This window comes from Ceratotherium simum, chromosome 7 (assembly GCF_057802395.1).
Source record: "Ceratotherium simum simum isolate JZ-2026a chromosome 7, ASM5780239v1, whole genome shotgun sequence".
NCBI lineage: Eukaryota > Metazoa > Chordata > Mammalia > Perissodactyla > Rhinocerotidae > Ceratotherium > Ceratotherium simum.
Window position 1 is genome coordinate 46,541,065 of NC_141906.1, and position 25,832 is coordinate 46,566,896.

Genomic DNA, 25,832 nt, shown 5'->3' on the forward strand with positions numbered 1-25,832 from the left:
TCTTTTCTGGGACTTTGGTTTTCCAAAACTAAAGCGCATTCATTTAAAACACGAGGTTCCCCAGGACACTAGCGTGGCATTTAAAATGGCACCATAGGATCCATGATGCCATTAGGAATGTTTAGACTGACTACTTTCGTATATAGCCCACATATGGAGCTTTTTCTCACTTCCATCCTCCCTTCATTATTTGTAAAATGCCTATTGTCTCTTCTAGATGGCAAACTCACATAAGGGGCAGAGATTGTGTTTTTGTTCATCTCCCTATCTCTCTCCCCCACAGCGCTTTCTTTCACATTGCAGGAATCCAAGAAGTAGTTATTGAATGTACAACACATATTTCAGATCGAGAATAGTGAATTCAAAGTATTCTTGTATAAACAATACAATACTTTCATATATGAAGACATGATACTTTCCGATTTTTAGTTGATTTTTCCTAGGAGTGGAAGTGAATTTGAGCTGGTGCCCTATGAGTCTGTGAGGCTGTCGTAACATCAGCCTGGATTTCACAAAGCGCTATGTCTTGTGAGACTGTACTGTCACCCATGAGCTGAGTGACTTTAGGCAAGGCTTTTGACCTTGCTGGTCTTCTATTTGCTGTCAAATGAGATTAGTATTGCTTGACCAACTTCCCTAGTCAATTTGTTGGGAGAATCAAATGAGATTACAGATATGAAAGTGCTCTGAAGGGGTGGCGTGAATCAGGTGGCCTCAATATTATTGTTGTAGTGGGTTAGGTACCCAGAACATGAAGGGTTCCTGTCACCCTGTGGTTTTCAATAATAAATCACCCTGGCAGCAGACCCACCAAACACAAAAGTGCTGAGAAAGCATGCTGAGATTTGAGCTGGCTTGAGAATCATAGTGTGTCGGGGAAGCAGCTGTAGGAGAGGACAGGCTAGCTATACTCAGCCTGCCCTGGATTGCAGTGATATGTTGTGGGCCCCTGACCATCAGATTTTGAAACCAAAAGGACCAGAACCTGGATAACAGCCATACATCATGGCCAGGTAACCGTCAGCTACTGCCAACACAATGTCCTGATGCCTCGTGATCTTTTTGTGTGTATAATTTCTGGAGATTTCCAGGGAAGGCTGTGAGCCTATATGTCATGGTAATGGGCCTATATATTGGAGCATGAAAACTGATAACTCTTTATGATCAATAGATATCCCCATTGCCTTTAAGTCTATTCAAGAATCATCTTTATCTCAAGCTTTCTGCTGAGTTTTTTTATTCTAGTAAAAATCTAATCAGTTTGGGCACTTCATAAGCTGTTTCCTCTTCCTGTCACACTGCAAGGCTTCCTGAGACAATCTCAGTATATTTTAGTAAATTATTTTTTCTTATGTTGGTCAGATATTGGAATCCCTAACATACTCCTTTGACAATACCAGAAGGAACAGAAAGATGCTCATTCACAAAGTTACATGTTTCTGTCTGAAGTGAGATTTTTCAGGACAACTGGAACAAATAACTCAACCTTCCGAGAGTGTACACTGTGGTGTTAAATCTTGCCAAAAGCTTGGCGATCTCCGCTGCCTCTCACACATTCTGAAATGTGGTTTGGGAATATTTCTCCCAAAGTGCTTTTGCCATAGAGTAAAAATAATTTTCCGGCTGCCCACTAAGTAGAGTTCTTACAAAGAGACATTCATTATTCATTGCTCACTTTTCTCCAGCTGCCCACCAGGGATCTCAGAAGGTTTCACATATAAGTGTAAATACTTGTGGGCCTGATCTTCTGAGAAGAAAGTTTTGGGAGAAAGTAGAACTGTCCAGGCAATGTCATGGCCTGGTTCACAAAATGAATGGGGAGGGTACATGTGTTAAGCACAGAGACGACTCTGGCCCACGTGAATATAGCACATAGTAGGAAGTCATATCTGATCATCGTCATAACACTCTGAGAATAAAATTCAAGACTGTAAAGTATCATCTGTGAAAACTACTGTATTATATTTCCACCCAGCAGAAAAACTTATTGAGTCCTTATTGGAGGTCTTTTGTTTCAAATGCCTTTTCAATATTTTTGGCTGGGCCAAAAGACTCTTTCTAGAGTTTACAGATGTACAACTGAGTTATACATTTTTCATTGACTCCGGGGGCAGTATGACTCTCGTTTATCTTCTATGATTTAACACATTTAATCTATTTTGCTTTTGACGTGGGCAGAAAAGTTCACCAACTGCTGTTTTTAATCACTTAGGCCTGGTGATAAGGGCTGCTTGGGGCATGATGATGAGAATGTTCTTACGTAGCCCGTTTCCACTATTGAAAAAGCGAAAAGTGAAGGATCATTTGAGGCTTTAAATGGAGTTTAAACAGATGAGTGTTGACTGGGAAGAGAGTAGAAGTTTTAGGCTTTTTAAAAAAAATTATCAGGTGATTATTCACTCTTAAGTTATTGGATTTCTGAATTTATTTGATTTCATGGTCAAAAGATAATTTGGCTTTTTTCCCCCTTATCTCTGGGAGAAGAGTTAAAAAAAAAACACCACCATGTAAATGTTAAAAAGAAGACTGTTGCATTCTTGATTTTGCAATAGTCCAAATTTTCAAGAATTTATAACAAAAGGGGTACTAGAGCACCCATATGAATTTTTTTTACATTCTTAATACAATATTAACATTTCCAGGCTTTTCATTTGATGGATACGTTTGACATTTTATATTTGTGATTGGTTTCATTTTCTGGATACAGTGAGGAATTATTTCATTGCTAGTATTTTTCATGTCTGACTTTTCATCTTTGGCAGCTTACTTTTCCATACATTGCTTTCATTCCCCCTGTTCTGGGTACTGAGAATGGAAAGATGAAAGATACAGTTCCTGCCCTCAAGGAACTCACAGGCAAACTGTTTTAATGCAGGCTTATAGGTGGTTGATAGAAATGTGAAGGAACCCAGAAGAGGAGCATAATTTAGACCTGGGACTGGGTGTGTGTCTTACATTCTTCTGGAAGGCAAGAACTGGGTGAATATAAATATAAATTTAATAAATTTGCTGAATACAGATACATGAAAAATACTTCCTAAATATTGCATATTGATCATAATGTTCACCCTGGAATTTATCTTTCGGAATCTATTTAAGTCTCCTGAATTGATCTTTATTTAAAACTTACATACTCCCTTTTGTCTTGTGAAAGTAATTAAGATACTTTAAATATCTAAGATGAACCACTTTTCTCTTTTAGTAGCTATATCCTGAGACATGTTTCCCCAGGGATTTTAATTTTATTATATGTAAAGAACAAACCCTACCTGTCCTGTGCTGAATACAAGAGCATGCAGGATTTTTAATAGCTCTCTTAATGGGATAATGAATAATGTTTGTTTCCAACCAACAGGATATCTACCTAATTTATCCTAATTTATTAGCAATCTAAGACCCTTGCTATGACTCAAAATTAAAATAACATTCCGTTAGAAGTAGGAAAACAAAGCAGGATGAATAATTCCCTCACCAATGAAGGGCCTTATTCCTGATGCCTCTTCTGAAAACCTAAAGGAGCTGATGTTAGTTTAATATTTATTATGTATCAGGACATCATGCTGGATGCTGCTAATGTAGTGACTGATGCGGCATTATCTTCACCCGCAGGGGGCTTACCAACTAGGTCAATGCAAGGGTGTTAAAGAGGAAAGATATATAATAATTAGATATGTGATCAGTGATGTGTTAGTATATGAATAAAGTCAAGTGAATCGTAAAAAGGAGTAATTCTACCTGAACGTGCTCTCTGGGAAGGGATCCTAAGGAACAGACTTTTGCATCGGGCCTTGGAGGATTCTGTAAGAACTACGAGGACACAGGTATAAAGGGGACTCCATGCAGTGGGAACCCCAATCAAAGCTGCAAGGGGGTTGAAGTACATGCTCCATGTTGGAAAAATAAGTAGACTATAAGCCCATCTTGCTCACTGCTGTATACCCAGTTTCTAAAACACTGCACATTGTAAGCACAGATATGTGTGTTGAATTTAGTGCTCTGATTGTGTGATTAAAACTTTAGGTAGAGAGTGGATAGAAACTGGAGGCTGAGAATAGCCCAGTGGACAGGCAGTATTAATACTAAAGAATCTTCAAGGTTAATAGTAAGGAGTGTGGACTTTATCCTATAATTCAGCACTTCCCAAAGTATGTTCCTTGAAATATCAAATCTGAAGGGTGTTAATAAGCATCACTCAACAAAGGATTCTGTTGTCAAATAAGCTTGGGAAATACTGGTTTAAACAAAGTTGAACCAGCTTCTTTGCTTAGACTTTCTCTGACCCTTTACTCTGATTATGTGCATTATAAATCTCCAGGACAGGTCTAAGTTTGAAGAAAGAAGTTCTTCAAACTTCTAGGATCCTGGACCCTCTCTTTTAAGGCAAGCATCCTGCAGGACTGGCGTTCTCCATGGCACATTTTATAAAATCTGCTCTAAGCAATGGGAGCCTTTAAAGACCTTTCAGTAGGGGATTGACATTATCTGAATTTCCTTTTAGAAGATTCTCTGGTCTTCTAAAGAATGGACTGAGATGAGGCAAGACCAGAGGCAGGGAGACCAGGTAGAAGACAGGTGCAACAGTTTAGGCAGAAGATAGTGAGAGCTTGACCCCAAGATGAGACAAGAAAGAACCAAGAGGTACAACTGACATTTCAGAGGTAGAGCTTGTCAGGGCTGTCATTAGTTGTACAGGTTGTGCCCTGCTCAGGGATGCCTGGCCGAGTAGGTCACAGGGCACTGAATCTAGTCCACACTCTTTGTTACCGAGCTGCACATCCAGATGCAGGGCTGCATCCATCCTGAAGAAGGCCACCTATTTCTAATTCACAGCTAGCAGTGTCCCCAGTTAATGACTGATGAGATGTGAGAGGAAAGCAGAAGTGTTCAAGATGACTCATATTTCTTGTTTAAAAGATTATATGGCTAAAGATGCCTTATTTTTTTTTTCAAACTTCTTTTAATTCTTCTAAAACCATAGTATCTGAAGTTATAATTCCTGGAGAAGGAATGATGAATATGTAACTCCACTGCCCTGAACAGTCTCTGCCAAGAGCTACGGTTTTATCTCTACCACACATTAAAATATACAACCAATATTACAGAGAGATTTTTACCAAGACCTTGAACCAAGGGTTACAAACTCAAAAGTCTACAGAGCCTACTCAAGCATCATAAATGAGTGAAATATATAAGCAGACTGAGTGCATATTAAACATACGGGAATGTACTTCACTTACAAAAAGAAATATGCTCTCTTCCATTTGTTTCTGAATATGCAGTCTTCATCTATCTTTTATAACCATTTTTGATAGGAATATAAACAGTGAGAAATATTTCTCTATTCCAAGAAAAATTTCTGCACAATATTGGTGATGAATGACAATTGACATGGCTGCCTTGTTAGAAACACAATAAAGAGTGGTGGTCTGGGGCTGGCCCCGTGGCTTAGCGGTTAAGTGCACTGCTCCGCTGCAGCGGCCTGAGGTTCGCAGGTTTTGCTCCGTACGCGCACCGACGCACCACTTGTCAAGCCATGCTGTGGCGGCATCCCATATAAAGTAGAGGAAGATGGGCACGGATGTTAGCCCAGAGCCAATCTTCCTCGGCAGAAAGAGGAGGATTGGCATCAGATGTTAGCTCAGGGGCTGATCTTCCTCACACACACAAAAAAAGAGTGGTGGCCTTTTCAAGAGAAACTGGGAATTTTGAATTTTTATGTGAAATCTCTCTAGTTTTAAATGTTGACAGAAGTTTTTATAATACGTTGTATGGGCCAAAAAAAAGTATATCTCTGGGCCATCAGTTCATGATTTCTACCTTAGTCCATATGTGCTATCATACACACACATGGGCTTAATTTTTTCAAGTCGATAGATTTAAAATTATATTTTCAGGTAGACAAGGCGTTAAATGACCTGCTAAGTTGCCCTGCAAACCCATGTTGTATTGCTGAGTGACAAGAGAAAAGCCATGTTTCCTGATCTAACAATTAGAACGGTATCCTTATTTTTGCATTGTCTTTCCTGAGGAAAGAAAGACCAGAAATCTCGTGCCTAGTGGAGGTGTTAGTGCTTAAATCCAAATAGCATTATCAGTGGGGCTAAGGTATGAGAGTCTGCCAGGAGGAAAGTAACATGAAGTGTGAGGCCTGGGGCTGTGAAATAGGGGGAATCTACCAATACATACTTCCCACTGTAATTCGTACCTGGTGGATTCTGTTTCACAGAGAATGTGGAATTGTATGTTAACTAAGAACTTGATGTCAGGGGAATTGCAAAATAGTGTAGGGGGATTTAGTCTCGGGGCTAATATGATGTCATATCTTGGTTCACGGCAGAACTTTCTTAACGGCCCACATGTGAGCACATAGATGGGACCCATCTGTTTGAAAGGGGGAGTTAGCACATATGTGGTAATCACCATCACTCTAAAGAAACTTTGAGGAGGTGTTTAGTTCCTGCTGATAGGGAAGATTAGAATCAAGCAAGTTTTATGAATAGAAAATGATGAGCAGATGAGCCTGGAAGGAAATGGAAATGTGATGAGATTAGTAGCTTATGTATACCTCTCTGCAGGGAAAGAAAGCGTTAAGAGATGTCAGGCTGGGAAATACTTTGTTTCCTGAAGTGCAAAGAAGAGATTTGGACAAAGCTATAATCTTAGCAGCCGCAGCGCCGCTGCCAAAGTGAATTGGTCAAGTATCTTTCTAAAAAAGTTACCATTTAGCAGTTGCTGGGTCTAAACATGGCAAGGAAGAGATGCCTTCATTGTCCTGAGATGCAAGGTTCGCACATGTATCCAGCCAATAAATATTGATTGAGGACCAGCCCTGTGCTGGTACTGTTCTAGCCCCTGGAGTGGCTCACAGACTTGTGGGAATCAACGCCCTGCAGAAGACAGACCACAGGTGCCCAGAAGGGGTCTCTGGATAGTTTGTGAAAAGACTGTCCTGGGCTCCAATAATGTGGCATCTTTGGGCAAAGAGAAAGATCACAAAAATGAATGGTGTGATTCAGTGACCCCCCAAGACCTAGGTTCCATGGTTCCATGGATCATGGAGCACCTCTGGTTTGTGCCTTTTAAAAACAACTTTTTAGGAAAACCAAACCAAAGACAGTTCAGAGCAAACTCTCGTCAGATTTTTCTAAGCTGGTCCCCAAAGATTGGCAATTCTAGCACCTAGTGAAATGATTTTCTTGTTTCCATGCCTTTGCAAATAGCTTTCTCTATATGGAAAGTAATACACCTCATTCTCTTCAGAAAACTGCTCCATTCCTTCCAGATTCACCTCTTCCTGAAAGGTTACCTACCTGCCTGCCTTTCTTGTTTCCTTTCTCACCTTCTTTTCTTCCCTACCTCACTCCATACTTTAATCTTTTCTTCCTCTTTTTCTTTTCCTCCCTCTCAACTCTTTCTCCTTTCCTTCCTTCCTTCCTTCCTTCTTTTCTTTCATTTCTCATTCCTGTCTTTCTCTTACTTCAGATGAAAACTTTCCCTTATGAAATAAACCATACCATTAATTTATCCAACCTAGTAAGTATACATCTCCTGCAATATCTGACTGACTGAAACTAGAAATAGCAGGGACATGAATATTCCACAGTCAAGACAATATGTCCCTCAACTGAACTTAATAGGTAGCAACACAGGATGGGGAAGGTAGGATGGTAAGTGACCAGAACATCTACCCATCTCCACTTGATTTCTTAATGCCAAATTATGATCAAATAAGGGAAATCACATGTAATAAAACCAAGGGCAGATGGTTTAAGGATGCTTTTTATTTCTTTTCCTCCATGGAAAATATAGGTGATAGGGCAGGTCAGTTTTAGCTCAAGGATTTCACTTTTTGGAAAGTTTATCTTCAAGAGTTGCTCCTCCTTAGAGACCTACCCTTTAATTTACTGTTTGCACATAGTTTTCTTTCTAGAAATGGCAGGATACACTTGTCTTCCCAGCAAGGCAGTGGTCTGAACCCATAGACAGACAGGTCTGAATTCCAGCCCCTGCCTTGATATCAACTGCTGAGTATTCTTGGAGAAGGTCATTTTTCTGTTTCTCTACTTGTGAAAAGGAGATAAAGCTGTTTTAAACCTCTCTTCTGTCTCGGGTGGATTAAGTATTTAATGTTTGTGAAACATTTTGAAGATAAAAAGTAAAAATAACATCTACTCTAAACACATTCTTTTTTTTTCAATAGTTTAGCATTCTGAAAAATACCTAAATTAAAACCTCTGCAATATTGAAATCACATAGATGAGAATTTCTGAATGCAGGCCTCATTTGAAGCTCAAAGGGCAGCTTGGAATTATGGAACCAATGTCTTGGAAAGATTGAGGTTATTGCTAATAATATGATGTGGAGCTAAGAGGATCATCTGTCTAGACCTGTTTCCTCATCTGTGAAACAAGTAGATTAGACCAGAATGATGTCTAACCTCCCACTTACTCTTGAGTTCTCTTAACGTCTAGTGACTCTGTGCTTTCCTGAGTATAAGAGAGGTAAAGAAGGCAGATTCCTTTTACTCTGAGGTTCTTCTATACATATGAGAACATAAGAGGGGTAAGAAAATACTCAACAGTGGTTCCCTTCATCTGTTTGCCTACCTGTGTGGTGACCAAGAGTGGAGACACCCAAGCACACATAAATGGTGAAAGCTGTGCTATGCTTATTAAAAAGAAAAAAGAAAATAGATAGGCATCCTCACCGGAATTAATTTTCAAAAGCCACAGCATCTAAAATCCTACCCATAGAGAGTGTGTCTTTTGGATCCAGTGACCTCTCTAGGCATATTGTTTAGAAATGCAATCAGACCCAAAAGAAGGGTAACATATTTATTAGTAATTTATTACAGGGCTTCCTAATCTTTTTCCCATTAAGGTGCACATAGAAGATGAAAATATTTGTACAATACCTTCAGGTAAAGAGAAAAGCTCACCTCAGGCAGAGGTGACTAGCCCTGGAGTTCATCTATATGAGGTCACACTCATCTACCTAAAAGACTTAGGAGGATCAATATTGCAGCATATCTGAAACCTATTCGTCGTGTGTGGTTGGGAGCTCTGCCTTCGTTTTAAGTGGCTTTATCTTTAGATTTCTTCCTTGCACAAAATCTACTAGCTAGGCCCTGAGACATTTGATAATGAGGGGGAAGGAAAAATAAATCTCTTTTGAGCTTTGTCTTCTGCTTTAGAAGAGTATCAGGGGCTAAAATTAGCTCATAGCAATCCAGAGACTCAGAATAAGGGCACAAAGTACTTGGGAAGAAGAAGGGGTAATGCCAGGATAGGGAGAAGGTATGTGGCAGCCAGGTATGACTGCAAAGTTACTTGGTATTTGGAGTGTGACACCTAGATCGAGGAATGTTCAGCCTAGACAGTGGCAGATGGGTTGATAGTAACAGTGCTCTGGAGAACTCCATCTTGCATGAGCTGAGACCAAATCCCACCTGCAGTGTGAAAAGTAAACTGTTGATGTCTACTGTGGCCTCAGGTTATGGCTGGAGCAGCATGGCTCAGATGCCATATACTTGCCATCTTTGCTAAAACTATGGTGCTGAGGCCAATGAAAGGGCATGTTTGAAATATGTTAGAGGAAGAAGAATGTGGTCACACTTACTAGTTGGGGCAAGCGTTTAGGTGAGAGGCCGCATGGGATAGTCATTAGGGCACAGACCCTAGACCAGGTTGAGTCCACTTAACTTCAGCTTTCCGTGCCTGTTTCCTATCTGTAGTGTGGAGATAATCATCCCACCTTCCCCCTGGGACTGATGTAGGCTGAACGCATTAATATCAGTTAAGCACTTAGAAGAGTGGCTGCACAGAGTAAACACTAAGTGCCTAGTAAATAAGAAAGAACAGAAACCAGGACCACCCAGCCACTCCTCCTCCCATCTGCTTTATCAGGGAGAAAAAGGGTAAGCAAATTTTATGAGAGGGAGCTGAAGATGTAGAAGAGTAACAAAATAGTAGGAGAAGGTGTAACAGCACTGAATAAATTTGGGTCTCAAGTTTTAGAGAATTGAAAGAAGTTGCAGCCGTGAGCCACGACCTGGTGGCAGTTTTTAAGCCATTGAGGACAACAGGAAAAGTGTCAAAAGACTGGAGACAGTCAAAGATGGTCCCAGTTATCAAAGGAGGGAAAAGCTTGATTCTAGGAGCACAGTGATGAGCTTGATGTTGATCCAAAGCCACGCTTGGGGAGGGAATTTTAAACAGATGGTTAACAGATGCTTCTACATAGGCTGCGCAGGGTAGGGAAAGGACCATGAGCTATGACGCCAAACTGACTTGAGTACAAACCTGCGTTTTGTCACTTGCTGGCTGAGTGGCCCTGCAAAAGTTACTTAACTTTTGAGCCTCATTGTCTCCAGCTGTGTAATAGATGTGGCAATGCCTACAGGGATCCTGTGAAAAATTGTGGCCCTGTAAATTATCAGAGGATTGAGCAAAGCAGGCATGCAATAAAAGATACAACAAAAGAGGCAGCAGAACAGAATGGTTTAGACCAGAGGTCAGCAAACTTTTTATGTAAAGGGCCAAATAATAAATATTTTAGGCTTAGTGGCCTATACAAGCTCTCCTTCAACTACTCAACTATGCCTTTAGAGCAAGAAAGCAGCCATAGGTAATATGCTCATAGATAATATGAATGGGTGTGGCTGTGTCCCAATAAAACTTTTCAGTCATGCATCACTTAATGACAGGGATACCTTCTGAGAAATGCATCGTTAGGCGATTTCATCATTGTGTGAATATCATGGAGTGTACTAAGGGGAACAAAATTTGCCACCCCTAAGTGTGTCTCTTTAACGTGACAATTATTGTAGGCTGATTATTTTTAAGAAATAAAAGACTCAAAGTTTTTCTTGTTACCTTCCCCTTAACAGCCTAAAAGACTTCAGATAAAAAAATCTGTCTCAGGAAGCAAGCTGTCGCCTTAGCATAACATGAACTAGGTGGTAGACAGGGAGGAACCTAGAAAAGCCTGTTTGTTGGGCTCCTCTCTGTGTTCTTCTGTTTCTGTGTGGCCAAACAAACACTTGATTTCCAAACGTTTGCTCCTTTTCACCTACCTGTGAATTGCCTTCCTTCCCTTTGAAGTCCCTGACTCTCCCCACCTCCAACATCTGCTTTTGTCTTTAGCTAAGGATGGTATTTAAGGTGAGGACTTCAGCCATTTTGGAAAGTTACTCAGTTTTCCTGGGCTTCTCCAATGTGTACATGTTATTAAACTTTTGTTTATTTTTCTCCTGTTGCTCTATCTTATGTCAATTTAACTCTTAGACTAGAATCCAGCCAGATCTAGACCAGAATCTTAGCCAGGAGAACCTAGAAGGGTTTCTTCCTTTCTACAGTACTTATACAAACTTAGATGGTATAGCCTACAACACACCTAGGATATATGGTACTAATCTTAAAGGACCGCAATCATATATGCCTTCCATCATTGACCAAAATGTTGTTATGTAGCACATGACTGTATTTACAAAAACAAGTGGCCGGGTTTGGCCCACGTGGTTTGCTGATCCCTGGTTCAGAATCAAACTGCCAGGATTAAAACAAGGTTCTTCCACTTATGAGTAGTGTGACCTTGGAAAATGTTTTAAATTCAGTTTCTTTATCAATTGAGTATAATAATAGTAATCTCATGAGATTGTTTTAACAATGAAAGGAATTAAAGGAACAATTAAAGGAACATAGGCTGTGCCTCTCACAATGAGTCCTGATGCATAGTAAGTTTTTGATACCTGTTACCTGTCATCATTATGATTATTCCAACAGATAGGGAGCCAAGATCTCCAACAAGATGAAATTTAATAGAGACAAATGTAAAATCCTGCACTTAGGCCTCCAAAAGGAAACTACACACTTATAGTTTATTGATTTTTGCAGGAAAAAGACCTAAGTGGTTTAAGTTCTTCATATCACAGAGCTGTGTGACAGAGCTGCCACCTAAAATACATATAGTCATGGGTTGAATAAATAGACATGAGATTGTTTCTAGGACAACAAAGGTAGTTTGCACAGATCTGAGTAAGTTTAATATGCTATTATTTTGCCCTGGCCATCATATTTTAAGAAGGAAACTGGTATATAGGAAAACATCTGAAAAAGGTGACCAGTATAGTGAATAGCAATTCATTATATATAATGAATGAACTGAGAGATGATTATATGAATTGGAGTTTTTCAATCTGGGGTGAGGATTCTCAAATATCATTAAGGATTTTATGAGTATGGCAGTTTTAAAATATGGCCCCCCAAATTACTTAACCCTCCTCTCATCTGGGGGTGGGGTTTATGACCCCTCTCCTTGAATCTGGACTCTGGGACAGTTGGCCAATTGAATATGGATCAAGTGATGCTGTGCTAATTTCTGGGCCCAGTCCTTAAGAAACTGGCACATGCCTCTTTCTGTCCTTTTGGAACTCAGCCACCATGATGTGAGGAAGCACAGGCTACACAAAGAGGTCACTTCTAGGTTTTGAGGCTATTGACCTCATCCCCAGCTGAGGTCCCAGCCAGTGACCACCATCAGCCAATAGACATGTCCCATGACAACAGGCCTGGCTACCTATGACTGGGATTGCATTAGAGACCACAAGAAAGAATTGCCCCATTCAACCCCTAGAACCAGGAGAGATAATAAAAGGATTGTGGTTATCTTAAGCCACCTAGTTTTGGGTTATATAGCAGTGAATAACTGGGACAATGTGGAAGAGGAATTTGACTTTTTCTGTATAGTTACAAAGAATAAAAGTAGTCTGTGGGAGGCTACAGGCAGTCTAGGCAAAGTATAGGCAGGTAGATTCAGGTTCAGTATTAAGAGCTTTGTGAAAACTGAACCCATCAAACAACAAATGGTCTGCTTCATACGGCATTGAGTTCTTCTTATTGAAAATTTCTAAACTGAGGTCAGATGATTGCAGGTCCAGAATATTACAAAGGAGTTGGGGCATGAGGGAGGAGTGATTTAGTAGGAATCCATGTCTTTTTCTTGGTTGGTTGGTTTTTCTCCCAAATTGCCTCAAAAAGAGTTTTGTAACTAAAAGACACTGGATGAATATTTCAATCATTTAACAAATATTTATTGAGTGCTTACTACATCTACTGTTGTAGATGCTAGGGATACATCTGTGAACAAAAAAAGATAGAAATTCATGCTTTATGGAACTCATATTCTAATAGAGACAAACATGCAATAAACAAGCATACAAGCGAAATATATAGTATATAGAGATAATGATAAATTGTTAAGGACAAATATAAAGCAGGGGAGGGGGATATGTAATCTTTGAAGAGAGGTTTACAACTTTAAATATAATATCCTGGAAATAGCCATTTATGATGAATTAATAGTTGAGGAGAATACCAGAATTGAACTCCATCTTAGAAATATTAAGTATATTCTAAGATACTCTTGTAATCACTGGGGACTAGGCAGCGGATGAGACATAAGGTCTCAGCTCTCAGGCAGCTTACATAGTACTCGTATTCTACTGGAGAGAGAGAGACACAGTAAAAATAAATACTTTAGGCAATTTCACTGAGTGAGAAGTGTGACCTGCCACCAGCTGCTGTAACTCCAGAATTCCCAATGTCCATCCATTTTTGTTCCTATAAACCTCTTACATCTTCCAGGAATAGACTTAAAAACATGTTCCTCTTTGTAATTTTGTCATCATAGTCCATTGTGCCATGCTGCCTGCCTCTGGCTCTGCCTGGTATTCACAGACCACAAGGGCACCACAGAATATTGAAATGGGTTATACTATCCTTTCAGCGGGACTGAACTGTTTGTGGTTCCTTTCGTTAGATGCTAGCTGTACGCACCTAATGAAATTAATCTTTCAGGCTTTTGATTAATTGCTGAACCACTGATTACTGATTGATTATGAGAATAGAAAATTTAGGTTAGGGTGGCTTGATGTCCTCTTGTCAGGTTGTGGCAGAGCAAGAGGACAAATGGATATTTTTTAAACAATATCTAATTCTTTGCATCATTAATAAAAAATGATGCACAGGAGAAGAGGACGGGAATTTATCTCAGTTAGTTTTACTTCGATCTCCAGTGCTGCTAGTCCTTGCATATAGGCTAATTCCACATGATAGGCTGAGCCCTGAGAATCTGATGGAATCATCAATGATTTATATTCCAGGTACAAAAATGGCCAGACACCTGAATGGGTCTAAAAAATGATAACGGAAATTAAGACTTTGAGGTCAGCAACAACATAGTTCAGTACAGCAAACATTTGTCAAGAGTACACTAGGTTCAATGAAAAGAAATGAAAAAGACAAGGTCCCTGCCTATGAGTAGCTCACAATGTACTGAAGGAGCCAAACACATAAATAGATCCTTTCAGTAGATTGTGAATAAGTGTCCACAATGACCAGCAGTTTTGGAAGTGGCTAGAAATCATTACTACCAATCATGGGATTGGTAGTGTTCTCAGTGTTCCAGGTGAGCATAGGTGGGCATAAGGTGGGCATGAACCCGAGAGTGCATGGTTAAAATTGTGTGTACCTTTACCTGACCCCCATTCATAGGATCATAGAGCAAGAAGAACTTGGGAAATCCTATGTTATGAATCTCTTCATTTCTTATGGATGAAGAAACAGAGACCTTTTAGTATCTGGATGTTTTCTCCATTTATTTTCATAGGGAAGATTTTTGGGTAAATTAATTCTTAATTTCGTTCAACAACATTTATTGGGCACCTAGCTGTACCAGGTACAAGAACATCACAATGAATAAGAGACAATCCCTGACCTCAGGTTGCTCATGGTCTGAAAGAATTGAATAGAGATCAACAAGCAAACGGACACTTAAAAACACAGGATGATAATTAGTATCCTGGAGCTACGCACTCAACAGAGTGGGAGCATGGTGAGGGAGCCTTCATCAGTCTGCAGGAGGCAGGCATGGCTTTGCAGAAGAAGGAGTGTTTGAATTGAAGCTTCTAGAATGAGTCAAGTGTGTTCCCAAGAGAAGGCATTCCATGGAGAGAAACAGCTGTGCAATGGAATGGAGGTGTATGAGCATGACATAATCAAGACTTCCCAGGCTCACAGTATAACCGGGCATAGAGGGCAGGAAAAATGTGGATAGTGCATGGTGATAATCAAGGCCAGCCAGATCCTTGTCCTCAAGGAGCCCCCAAAGGGCGTTATGTGTGTCAATGACATGATCAGATTTTTGAGGAAGAAATGAGACTTTACAGCAAAGGCAAAGTCTGGAGGCAGGGAGGCAGGGCGCTACTGTGACAGTGCAAGCAAGATACCAACAAGATCTGTCCTAGGGCAGTGTGACAGAGGAGATATACATGAGAGGTACCTGCTGGCCTCCAACTTCAGTTGGATGTGGATAGACAGAGCAGGGACTCTAGATGGATGCCCAGGATTCTGGTGCAGACCTGTGTCTGAGTAGATGGGGGTGTCATTCATTGAGACCATGAAAATAGGAAAAGGAAGAAGCTTGAGGGTAATGATTTCAGTCTGTGAATTTTGGGTTGTTGAGTACATGTGAGAGATACGGAGAGTACATGCCTAGTAATTAGTTGAACATGTTGGTTTGGAGATGCGGAACGAGGCTCAGGCACAAGAGTACACGCTGGGGGATTATCAGCATCAAGGTGGTAGTTGAAACCAAGGAAATGGAGGGGTTATGGGCAAAAAGGCAGCTTGAGACAACATTGTAAAGGGCCTTGAATGATCTACAAAGGTTTTATAAGCTGAGACTGCTTTGACTAAAGAGATTGTCCAAGTAAGACCTGAATTAGAGTCTAATTCACTAAATAAGCATTTGTGGAGCATGTTCTGCCTGTGTGGCTTGACACAGGGGTGAGAGCAGTGAAGAAAACAGGCAAAGTCTGTTGTTATCCTTATGTAGCATATCCACTTAGGTGGAGAATCATGTATTTAATTAATTTTCACAACAGTAAATGTTATGAAAGAAAAATATTGGATTATTTGAGAGTACATAATTCAGGAGGGAGATAGAGTGGGAGCTGGCACTTGGCCTGATAGGTCAGAGAAAGCATCCCTGAGGAAATGACATTTCAGCTGGATCTAAAGAATGAGTAGCCAAGATCCAGGAGAAGGGATGGGGAGAGCACTCCAAGGAGAGAGGAAGGCATGTGCAAAAGCCCCAAGATGGAAGAGAGTATGTTCGAGGACCTAAGGCTCCCTGAGTGGCCTGAGTGAGCAAGAGAGCTGGGTGCTTGACGTGAGGTGGTGACATAGGTGACCCCACTCCCCATAGCACACCTGGGAGCTGCTTCATGAGCCTGGGCAGCTGCCACCCTTCCCTGCCTGTAAGCAGACACCTCCAGGTCTACTCCAAAAGAAAGCATGTTTACAGCAGCAGGACCCTCGAATGAGTGGTGAACCTCAGCCAAGAGGGTCTCTCCTTTCCTTGGCAGCCACCTGGCCCTGGAGCAGCACCAGAACTCCATCTTGGAGCCCACTGCTGGGCATTTATTGACAAGCAATCAGGAGGTATTTTGTGCCTGGTGAAGACAGTGAGAGTTGTCTGGATTTGGAAAGAGGCTGGTCAAGCAGAAAAGAGAGGCAGAGGAGTTGAGCAGCCAAGAAATCAATGTGTTTTGGTCAACACAGCTCACCTGGGAGTATAACATTTTAGTTCAGCTGCAGCAGCAGAACGTGCCTCTTCAGAACTCAGTGTATCCGGGAATTAGCTCAAGAGTCAAAATCCAACCTTGGCACATATTGGCCCTGACGTGTTTCTTTTGTGAAACATAACAAACCAATTGGGAAAATAACCTTGAAAGGAAACTTGATTGATTTTTCAAAGAAAGCAAGAACTTCCTATGAAAATTTATCTTAGATCTATTAAAGCCATCCTCCTAGGCAACTTGTAAGAGAAACTGAACTAGCTTGCAGTTTCATTTTGCAAAAGGCCTTTAATTTATTTTCCCACATTTTTGGCCTTTTTTTATTCTGTTATTCCTGTCAGATTGCTTTATTAGGTGAAAAACTGGATGCCCAGGTGCTGTAATTCACTGTTGTTTTCTCCTATCGATGCTGAGAGCATCTTTATGTTCCTTCCAGCCTCCGAATATATATTTTGAGGTAATAAGCTGTCTCATTCAAGGTAATGATTTAAGGATTAAATATAGGTTCTTCCAGATTTTTTAGGTAAACAGAATATTAAGAATTACCAAAAATTCAATACCTGGCTTTAGCACTTAGTAACAATGGGACCTCTGAACTTTGGTTTTCTCATCTGTAAAATAGGAATAAATAAATATGCTCCTCTTACTAAAGAGGGTGTTTTGGAAAGTGAGTGAGATCATGCATGGAAGAGTGCTTTATAAACTGTCACAGCATCCTCACATTAAATATTAATATGATAGTGATTATCATCATTATGACCAAGAAGAAGATTATTCACACTGACTCAAAGACTTTTTATATCTGCCTTGCAAATTCTTTATATACGTGCTCTTCATTTCTCTCCTCTCTTTCAATTTTCACAGACACACGTAACAATAGTATCTCAGAAATATGGGAAGGGGTGTCCAACCCCCCCCCCATTTCCCAGGAGGAAAATAAATTATTCTGTGACTTAAAAACATATTTGAACTGTCAAATGTACTTACAGCCAGCCATCAAAATTGTGAAGTATATATCAGAGTTTTCTTTTGTTCAGTGAGAATGTAAAAATGAAATTTTCCATGGAGATGGAAAAGAAAGAAAAAATGAATACTGAAAGAATTTCGATGGTGATAATATTGTCCAAGGATTGGAAGAAATACCTATGGTTTAACATATGGTTATAGTACTTTTCGTGTCTGATAGGGGTGCATATTTTGGGTCCACTAAGTCTATAGAAGCTGGCACATTTTGTGAAGTCAGTCCTATTTCTTCTCCATCTCCACTCCACGCCACAACGGGAGGATTACCTCCCTCCTATCCTTTCACCATTGATTTCCATTACTGGATTTTGGGCATTCCCCTGCTTTTATGGATGAACTATGAAAAGTTATGCATTTGACGTGAACTACAGGAATGAGAAAAGTTGAGGTGTTCTAAGGCACAGAACAGACGTTTTGTGGAGTGGGCAGGGGGAGGAATGATGAGAAAAATTTTTCTCCTTTTTGATTGTAAAATGCTTGCTCTTTCAAAACTCAGGTGACCGTGACAGATGGTGGTTCATCTCCAAAACAGTCAACAATTTGGGTGGTGGTTCAGGTTCTGGATGAAAATGACAACAAGCCCCAGTTCCCAGAGAAAGTCTACCAGATCAAGCTGCCCGAGCGCGACCGGAAGAAGAGGGGAGAACCCATTTATAGAGCTTTTGCGTTCGATAGAGATGAGGGGTCCAACGCAGAAATCTCCTACAGTATCGTGGATGGAAATGATGATGGAAAGTTCTTTATTGACCCTAAAACTGGCATGGTTTCTTCCAGAAAGCAATTTACAGCAGGGAGTTATGACATTCTAACGGTAAGATTTTTCTGGACCTCAATAACATTAACGGGGGGAAGGAGTTACTTTCTTATTTGTGTATATTCCTTTAAACAATAAATATTTAGAGTAAAAAGTGCAGCCATATGGCTGTGGAAGGCTACTTTCTGTTTCAGTGATATTCTTAAATAATGAGACCGTTTCCTTTGGTTGGGTCCTATCAGCAAACTTCCCCATTCCCAGTCCACAGCCTGCTCTGTCACGTACTCAATCACTCTTCCTGTGGCCCTAAATCATTTCAAGGTACTGAGCATAGGTGTAAACTGAACATATCACTCAATGTGTCCCCAAGACTTCCCAAAGAAAACAACTTTTGTAATTCTTGACAATGGGATAGAACATGAATTTAGCTGTGTAGATTGCGAGACACACATCACAGCTATGTTTACCCTGTAAAAAAGAAAACATCTCAAGTAAAAAGTGACTAAATTTTTCATTGTTATAAAAGTAAAAATAAAAACAAACATGAGCACCATCTCAAATAAAGACTTAAACTCCCATATCTAAGGGAGTTATATATGGGGTTCCCCCCACCCCCAACCACTTTAGACATGTACCACCTATGCCAGAAACGGGACTGGTCATCCTTACAAGTGATGGGCACTTTCCAGGTCCCAACAAATGTCAAGAGTTAGAGCCATCGGCCATCCTTCTCTTAGTCCTCAGCCTTCTCTGCTATATACAGTCAATCCTTTATTATTTTAAAGGGATGGTCTGAGTCCCTTGATTTATCTTTTCACTCCTATGATCTGGACTTGGGTTCCTTTCCCTGCTCAGCAGTGTATCCAGAAAAGTAGGCTGAGAAAAAGAAGATAGTAAAAAACTAGCCCTGTTTCTGCTATTAGAAGCTCTGATGTAACATGTGCTATTACAGCTGTGTGAGACTTACCAACGGGAATCTTTGAGGACTGGATGGATTATAGTGGATACTGTTATGCCTCACCAGATCCCCTGTGCCAGACTGGTGCCACTAGCCCTCAACTGCTAAAGGCTCATAGCTGCCCCCTTCCTCAGAGAGTTGTCCTTGGCTGAACTTCTTGGCCCAAGAGGTTCCACACTCCCGATCCAACCCAGCAGCCCACAGCCAATGACTGACTGACACCAGATACAGAAGTCCAACCCCCTTGCCTCCAGGTAGATCCAATTCTGTGGTGCAATTAATGACACTGAGCTCCCCATGGGATCAGGCAGAGGTTAGACTTCAGCTGAGACCATATCCTTGCTTAGCATCTTCCCCTGGCCATCCTGCTTTCTTCATTCCCTTTCTCCTGAGAACACTACCCCACCCCCGACCTCCCACCCCCAATCAAAATCATTTGTATTCAAATCCCTGTCTCAGGCTAAGAAACCTTATCTAAGACATCTATCCTTCAGAGTCTGTCTTCTCACAGGAATTTTCTGGGGCAAAGTGACCAACTATTAGCACATAGCATTAGGGTGCTATGAGTTGTCACTGTTTTTAAAGGCTATAACTATTAGCCCTGCACCTATAAATGTTATTTTTAATGTAATAGTTAAAACTTCTTTTTTAAAATTTTGATTTTTTAATTTTCTATTTAATTTTCTATTTCTGCTTGTTGTTTCTGCTTGTTGGACTTGATGCCCTCATTTAAGTGCAGTACATCATTACAATTCACCCTGCTCAGCTGAGTGACGGGATATGCTTTCCTCAGCCCTTCTATCAGACCATGGAGAAGAGACCTGAGCACCCTCCTCCTCACCCTGCTGTCTCCAGGATTCCCTGCTTCCACCAAGAGAGCTCTCCTTCAACCCCTCAGAGCTCGCATAACTGAAGGGCCTCTAAGGTGGTTAGAGCAAGGCTGCTGCCTTTCCCACACCAACTCCCATCAGCCTTCTGGGATTCTGTGTGAGTGGAGTGCTTCTCCAGGATAAAGGAGAGGAAAGGAGATGCAAACCCGACCACACTCTCTCTCTCTCTCACACTCTCACACACACACATCATTCACACTTAAGTAAAGATTTACAATGCACTTTATTCCCTTTCAAGCATCACCACCAGAGGTATAAGGAATCAAATTGGCTATTCCTACTCATATAACTATCATTCATGACCATAAAACACTAAAAATTGTAAGTGCAACATTTGTTTTTCAAGTTTTCCACATCTGTAAGGTTGGCAGTGGTTCAAATCACCTTCTGGCAAGTGTGGTGTGGGGCCCCTATGTGACTAAGTCGTTTCCCCCAATTCCCGGGTCCATTCTCCCAGATCTCCATTCTCTTCTTCCCCTTGCTGCCACGGTGACGAGGATGGGCTCTCGGCCTAATGACATGTGAGTGACAGATCTAAACTTGCGCAAGGATCCAAACTCTAAGACATCTTTCTGTGTTCTCTCCGTGTGTGAGTAGATAAAGGCGGTGGACAATGGGCGCCCACAGAAATCCTCCACGGCCCGCCTCCACATTGAGTGGATTAAGAAACCACCCCCGTCACCTATACCGTTGACCTTCGATGAGCCGTTTTATAACTTCACAGTCATGGAAAGCGATAGAGTCACGGAGATTGTGGGGGTGGTATCTGTGCAGCCAGCTAACACGCCTCTGTGGTTTGACATAGTTGGTAAGTTTGAGTCCTCTAGAGAAGTATTGAGCAATGTAATCATTGACTGTTTGGAGCAACTAGCAAAAAAAAAAAAACAAACCTGCTAACGATTAGTGCTAAGATTAAAAAATGTACAGCGCTGGAATGCAAAAGAGCCAGTAAAATGAATAATCGACCTGTGCTTTCGTTCCAACTGTGTAGCTAAGCTGAGCAGAAAGTGCTCTCTGGCTGGATTTTCCATAGTATGTTATTTACTGCAATCTTAATGTCTCTCTGTGTGTCATTTAAATTCTATTGTCACACTTGGCTAATCTCATTTCTAAATGTATTGATGGTACTAGACTTGCTGTCCTTCATTTCTCTCTTTTTCTTCACCTTTTTTCTGCATTCTGTTCTTTTTTTTTTTCTGCTCCCGACTGCCCTGCTTCAAGGTGGCAAGCATGCTCGAGAGATGTTCTATATTCTACAGACAGCTTGTGGGCAGAACTGTTCAACAGAAGGTACCCTTAGTGCAAACACATTTGCTAAAATACAGCTATCCAAGCTGCCTTTTACGGTTTTTTTTTAAACAAATTAAATTACATCTTGCATAACTGCCGGTGACAGGCTGAAGTGCAGCCCACAGATTTCATACATGCCTCTAACAGCTATTGCCTTACTGGTATCCAGTGACTCCTTTGTTCGAGGTTTGATGGGGTTTGGATTTGGAGGGGGAAGGGGGGTGTTTTAATTAATTTTAGTTTTTTTTCTTTGCTTTTGAGGTATGTGGGCTTCTTGTTTTGTTTTTATCTTTTGATAGGTTGGTTATTTAACTGGGTCTTTTCCAACTGAAAAATAAATTCAAATATATCCCAACCCTCTGTTTTGCAGCAGTCGTGCCATTCATAGACCAAAAAGCCCCCCAGGAAGAGTCCCCTGGCTGCTGTCCACAAAAGGAAGGGCAGGAAATCGAACCTAGATGTATAGCCACTGAGAGCTTCCCACACGAGCTGAATAGAGAAAGCAGATGGAAGCATGCAGGATAGACCTTGGGAGCCAACCTTTAAATTCCTTGAAAGCAAGCAAGCAAGCACACCAGGCTGCAAGAGGAGAGGATCAAACAGCTCTCCTGCCCTCCACAAACTGGCAGGGAGAGGCGGTGGAGAGGAAATAAGTGCTGAGGACCGGGAAACAAAACGGGCTTTTGCTAAGAGGAGAGAGGGGAAAGTGTGCCAGCCCCGGATCCGACACTGGGTTCAGCAGGAGCTGACTTCCCACGCTTCTCCGTGGGAGGCAGGGAACCCAGAGAGCTGGTCTGGGGGAATCATTTCCTTCCTCATGTCACTGACTGGATGGGGTGGGCAGGAACCTGCCTCTCTTCCCAGGCATGGCTGGATCTGGGGGAAGCATTTAGAACATTCACATCTGTTTTAATGAGGCATAGAGAAAGATTACCACATGGGCCCCAATCAAACCTCAGTAGAGGGTCCTCTGAACTCCCAAAAAGAAAGGGCTTGTTTCCTACATATTTCATTTTATGGAATGACAGTAGAACATCTTTGTTTTGCTTAATTGGCATTAATCACACCATCCCTGTACATGACATCCTCATTCCAAGCTTTCAACTCCTTCTATGTCACCACTTAACGCATTTGAAATAGAACCTCTTCTGATCCATGAAAGATGTCTCCGCTTCTGTATCTTCTCAGTAATTTTCAGCTCATTAAGTTACTAACTGATGCAGCATCTTCTTTCCTGGTGAAACAAAGGGTTAGACATATGCATTGCCTAGTTGTCTGTGATATCACCTTTGGTGATTCCTTCACTACCACCCCCAATCGGAGTCATAGAAGATGCATCTCAGTTTCAATATGTGTCCCTGGTGCTGGGCCTCCAGGGGCATGTGCAATAGTGACTTCTTTTAAATAGCCCAAAGAAGAGTGCAGTCAAAAGCCAACAGGCAACAGGACTCCATGTGCTATCCTGAGCAGTAGGAATGGGTTGCCCTCTCTCATCAGCCACCAGTTTATCTCCCTCCTACCCAGCACTCCAGTTTGCAAACACCTCTGTAGCTCAACAGCACTGCTTCCCTCCATTGCATGATCCATGCACACAACCTCCTGACCTGCAGCACATCCCACTACCACTCCCATCCACCCCAGGATACCCTTGCTTGTACGCCACTTCAAAAATCCTATAAGCACACCTTTCTCTTATGCTCAGTCTGACCAGCCATCTGACGCCAGTTATCGAAGTCAATTTTGCAATTCCTCAGCATTCCTGCATGTGTGTGTGTATGATTGTGTGTAGGTAAATATGCTTAGTGGTGCTGCATGTAACCTTACTTGCACATTTTTCATGTCAGCATTATCAGTGCTCTTGGATATTTTCATTTGTGTTTATCTTATTTTCATTCTTAACCCTTAAAGTCAAGGCCCATGCCTCCTCATCCCTTCCTCCTCCCAGTGCTTCTGTTGCTCCCTACCTAGGGTGAGTGGAATAAATGATGGTGACCGATGGAGATGCCCCAGGCAGCCAATGCCTTAACCCTGTTGATACCTCCTGAGACTAAACCAGAGTCAGTGTGACCTTCCACTGTATTCCCAGCCATAGCAACCAGAGCACCTTTGACAAAATGAGAACTAGTCTAAGAAGAGAGGGGCGGTTTATAGATAAGAGCCCTCCATGGAAGGAGTCCCTTTAGACTACTCCAAATATACATCCAGGAATCATTATCAAAAACGTAGCACTAGTTTTCATGTTTCTCCATCTTTGTTTCTAAATGCTATACTCTTCCTGTAGAATCCTCTCTGTTTCAGTCTGCCAAGTAGTTCTCTTAATGAGGACCTCTGGTCTGCGATACTTCCATCACAGAGATTTCTCTGTAGATCTGGTAACATCTAGCTGAGCTTCTCCTACAAATCGAACTTACTGAGCTAGATTCCCAAACAGAACATGATTTTGTTTCCATCCCCGCATCCAGCCAGCAACATCTTGAAACGCCAACTCTTTATTTCACCGTGAAAGTAAAATCTTTTCCCCTGGTGCTGGTTGCTTTCAGTATCAGTATGGTCCCCCTTCTACCAAAATCCCCTTTTGAAAATCTTTTCTAATCTAACAAAGTCATTTTTTTTCAATCTGCTGACAACATCTTTCCCTTTGTCTAAAAACCTAGTGTTTTCTTTATCATAGTCAGATGTTTCATTCTCACTTTCATCATTTCTTGCTTATTTATCCTCGGCCATCGAAACTCGCCTCTCTCTCTTCCCTTCCTCCTTACCTAAGCATCTTCCCTGGCCAAGCAAATAGAGAGGGAAAAGAAAGAGAATAATGCTTCTCAATGCTTAAAAAACTTAGCAGTGTACTATAGTTGAATGCTGAGAATAGACATGAGGCATGTAACGTCGGCATGGATCTGAAATGAGGTCTCAGGTTTAAGTGTAGGTCTTGCCTGGGAAAATATTCTTATGCATCTTCCACGAGGAGTCAGTATTTGATTCCATTATAGACCTAGTGCATTCAGAAGCCTGTACAGACACTCAGGGTTACACAGCATACAACATCCTGGCCTAGCACTTACAGCTGACAAGTGCTATAATAAATGAATTCTCACTAAGTCAGCAGAAATAGTATTTCAGCATGCTGTTTCCCATGAGCGTATAGTCTCCTCATTTCCATATTTCCAAATCTACCCAATTCTTGTTTAACTGCATTTCTTTTCCTCCCACCATAATATGAATTCACGAAAACTGTGTGGTGAGCAAGATTTTGTTCCTAAGTCTGGACCCTGAAACCAAGAATCTGCCAGTCACTTGCTTGTGCCACCGAAGAGACCACTGCTTACGATGTTACGTAGCTAGACTCTCCTTAGCTTCCAGAAACAGAAGCCCTACTTGTAACCGAGTTAAGAAAGCTGTAATTAAAAGGAAACCTAATCAAGTTCAGCTGTTCTGTGTTTAAACAGCCCAACGCACAGCATGTTCCTCCTCTGTGTTAAAAGGGAAAGAAAATGAAGGGAAAAAACATAACCCGTAATCCTTTGTGGTTTTCCCACATATCTTCACACTTCTCAGGAGACTATGATTTCAGCTCAGCAGCTCCTTGATTTATATACTCTCTAACGTGCATGCAGTCTGGTTCACAGTTTGGTCCCCCTATCTTTATCCCAATGGCAAATATTTGTATGGTAAAGACCACCATTATTACACATGTCAAACAATTCCTTTTTACCCACAGTTTCATGAGGGATCCTGCCACCCAATTTTCTAGCTTTTCACCTGACTTAGACTAGAAAAATGGTTTTTCTTGTAGATGATAAGCACTTAAAATATCCTTGTTTATTTCCCTCACCCAATGTATGGGGAGGAGAAAGGCTGTTCTTCGAAAATAATTCTCTGGTGGTGCAAGCTGGCACATAGGTCCAACTCTCGCTGAAATACCTTCCTGTGTTGCAGGTACATAAAGACGACCTTGACCCTTAGTTTGTCGTAGATTCCTGCAGACTTTGGGTTCCTGGCTGCTTCTGTCTCATAAACTTATACCTGTCCTTCTTGAATCTTGTCCTCAATGGAGCCATCCCTTATTAAGGTTGGATCAAGTAGGCAAGTTAAAGCCTTTGATAGCACCAGCAGCAGCCCTGTTCTCTCATTAGAGCTTGGACATCTCTGGGTCTTCTCTAACCAAGTGGCCATATTTCTTCATTACAAAACTCTTATCCATCCCTCCTGAGAGAAGCCGTGTCTGTATACCATTTCTAATACAGCTGTTCCTCCATCGGGGTGACGCTTGCTCAAGTCGTT

General features: G+C 41.3%; 1 protein-coding gene across 1 annotated transcript in view; it reads left to right on the top strand.

Annotated features, from left to right (window-relative positions):
* FAT3 (FAT atypical cadherin 3) overlaps positions 1-25,832 on the top strand; it is a 502,525-nt gene that overhangs the window by 359,550 nt on the left and 117,143 nt on the right. Inside the window, exons 4-6 of the mRNA XM_087433575.1 lie at positions 18,159-18,473; positions 20,862-21,072; positions 21,486-21,554. Coding sequence (XP_087289701.1) covers positions 18,159-18,473; positions 20,862-21,072; positions 21,486-21,554 — 595 coding nt within the window. The remainder of the gene's footprint in view (positions 1-18,158; positions 18,474-20,861; positions 21,073-21,485; positions 21,555-25,832) is intronic.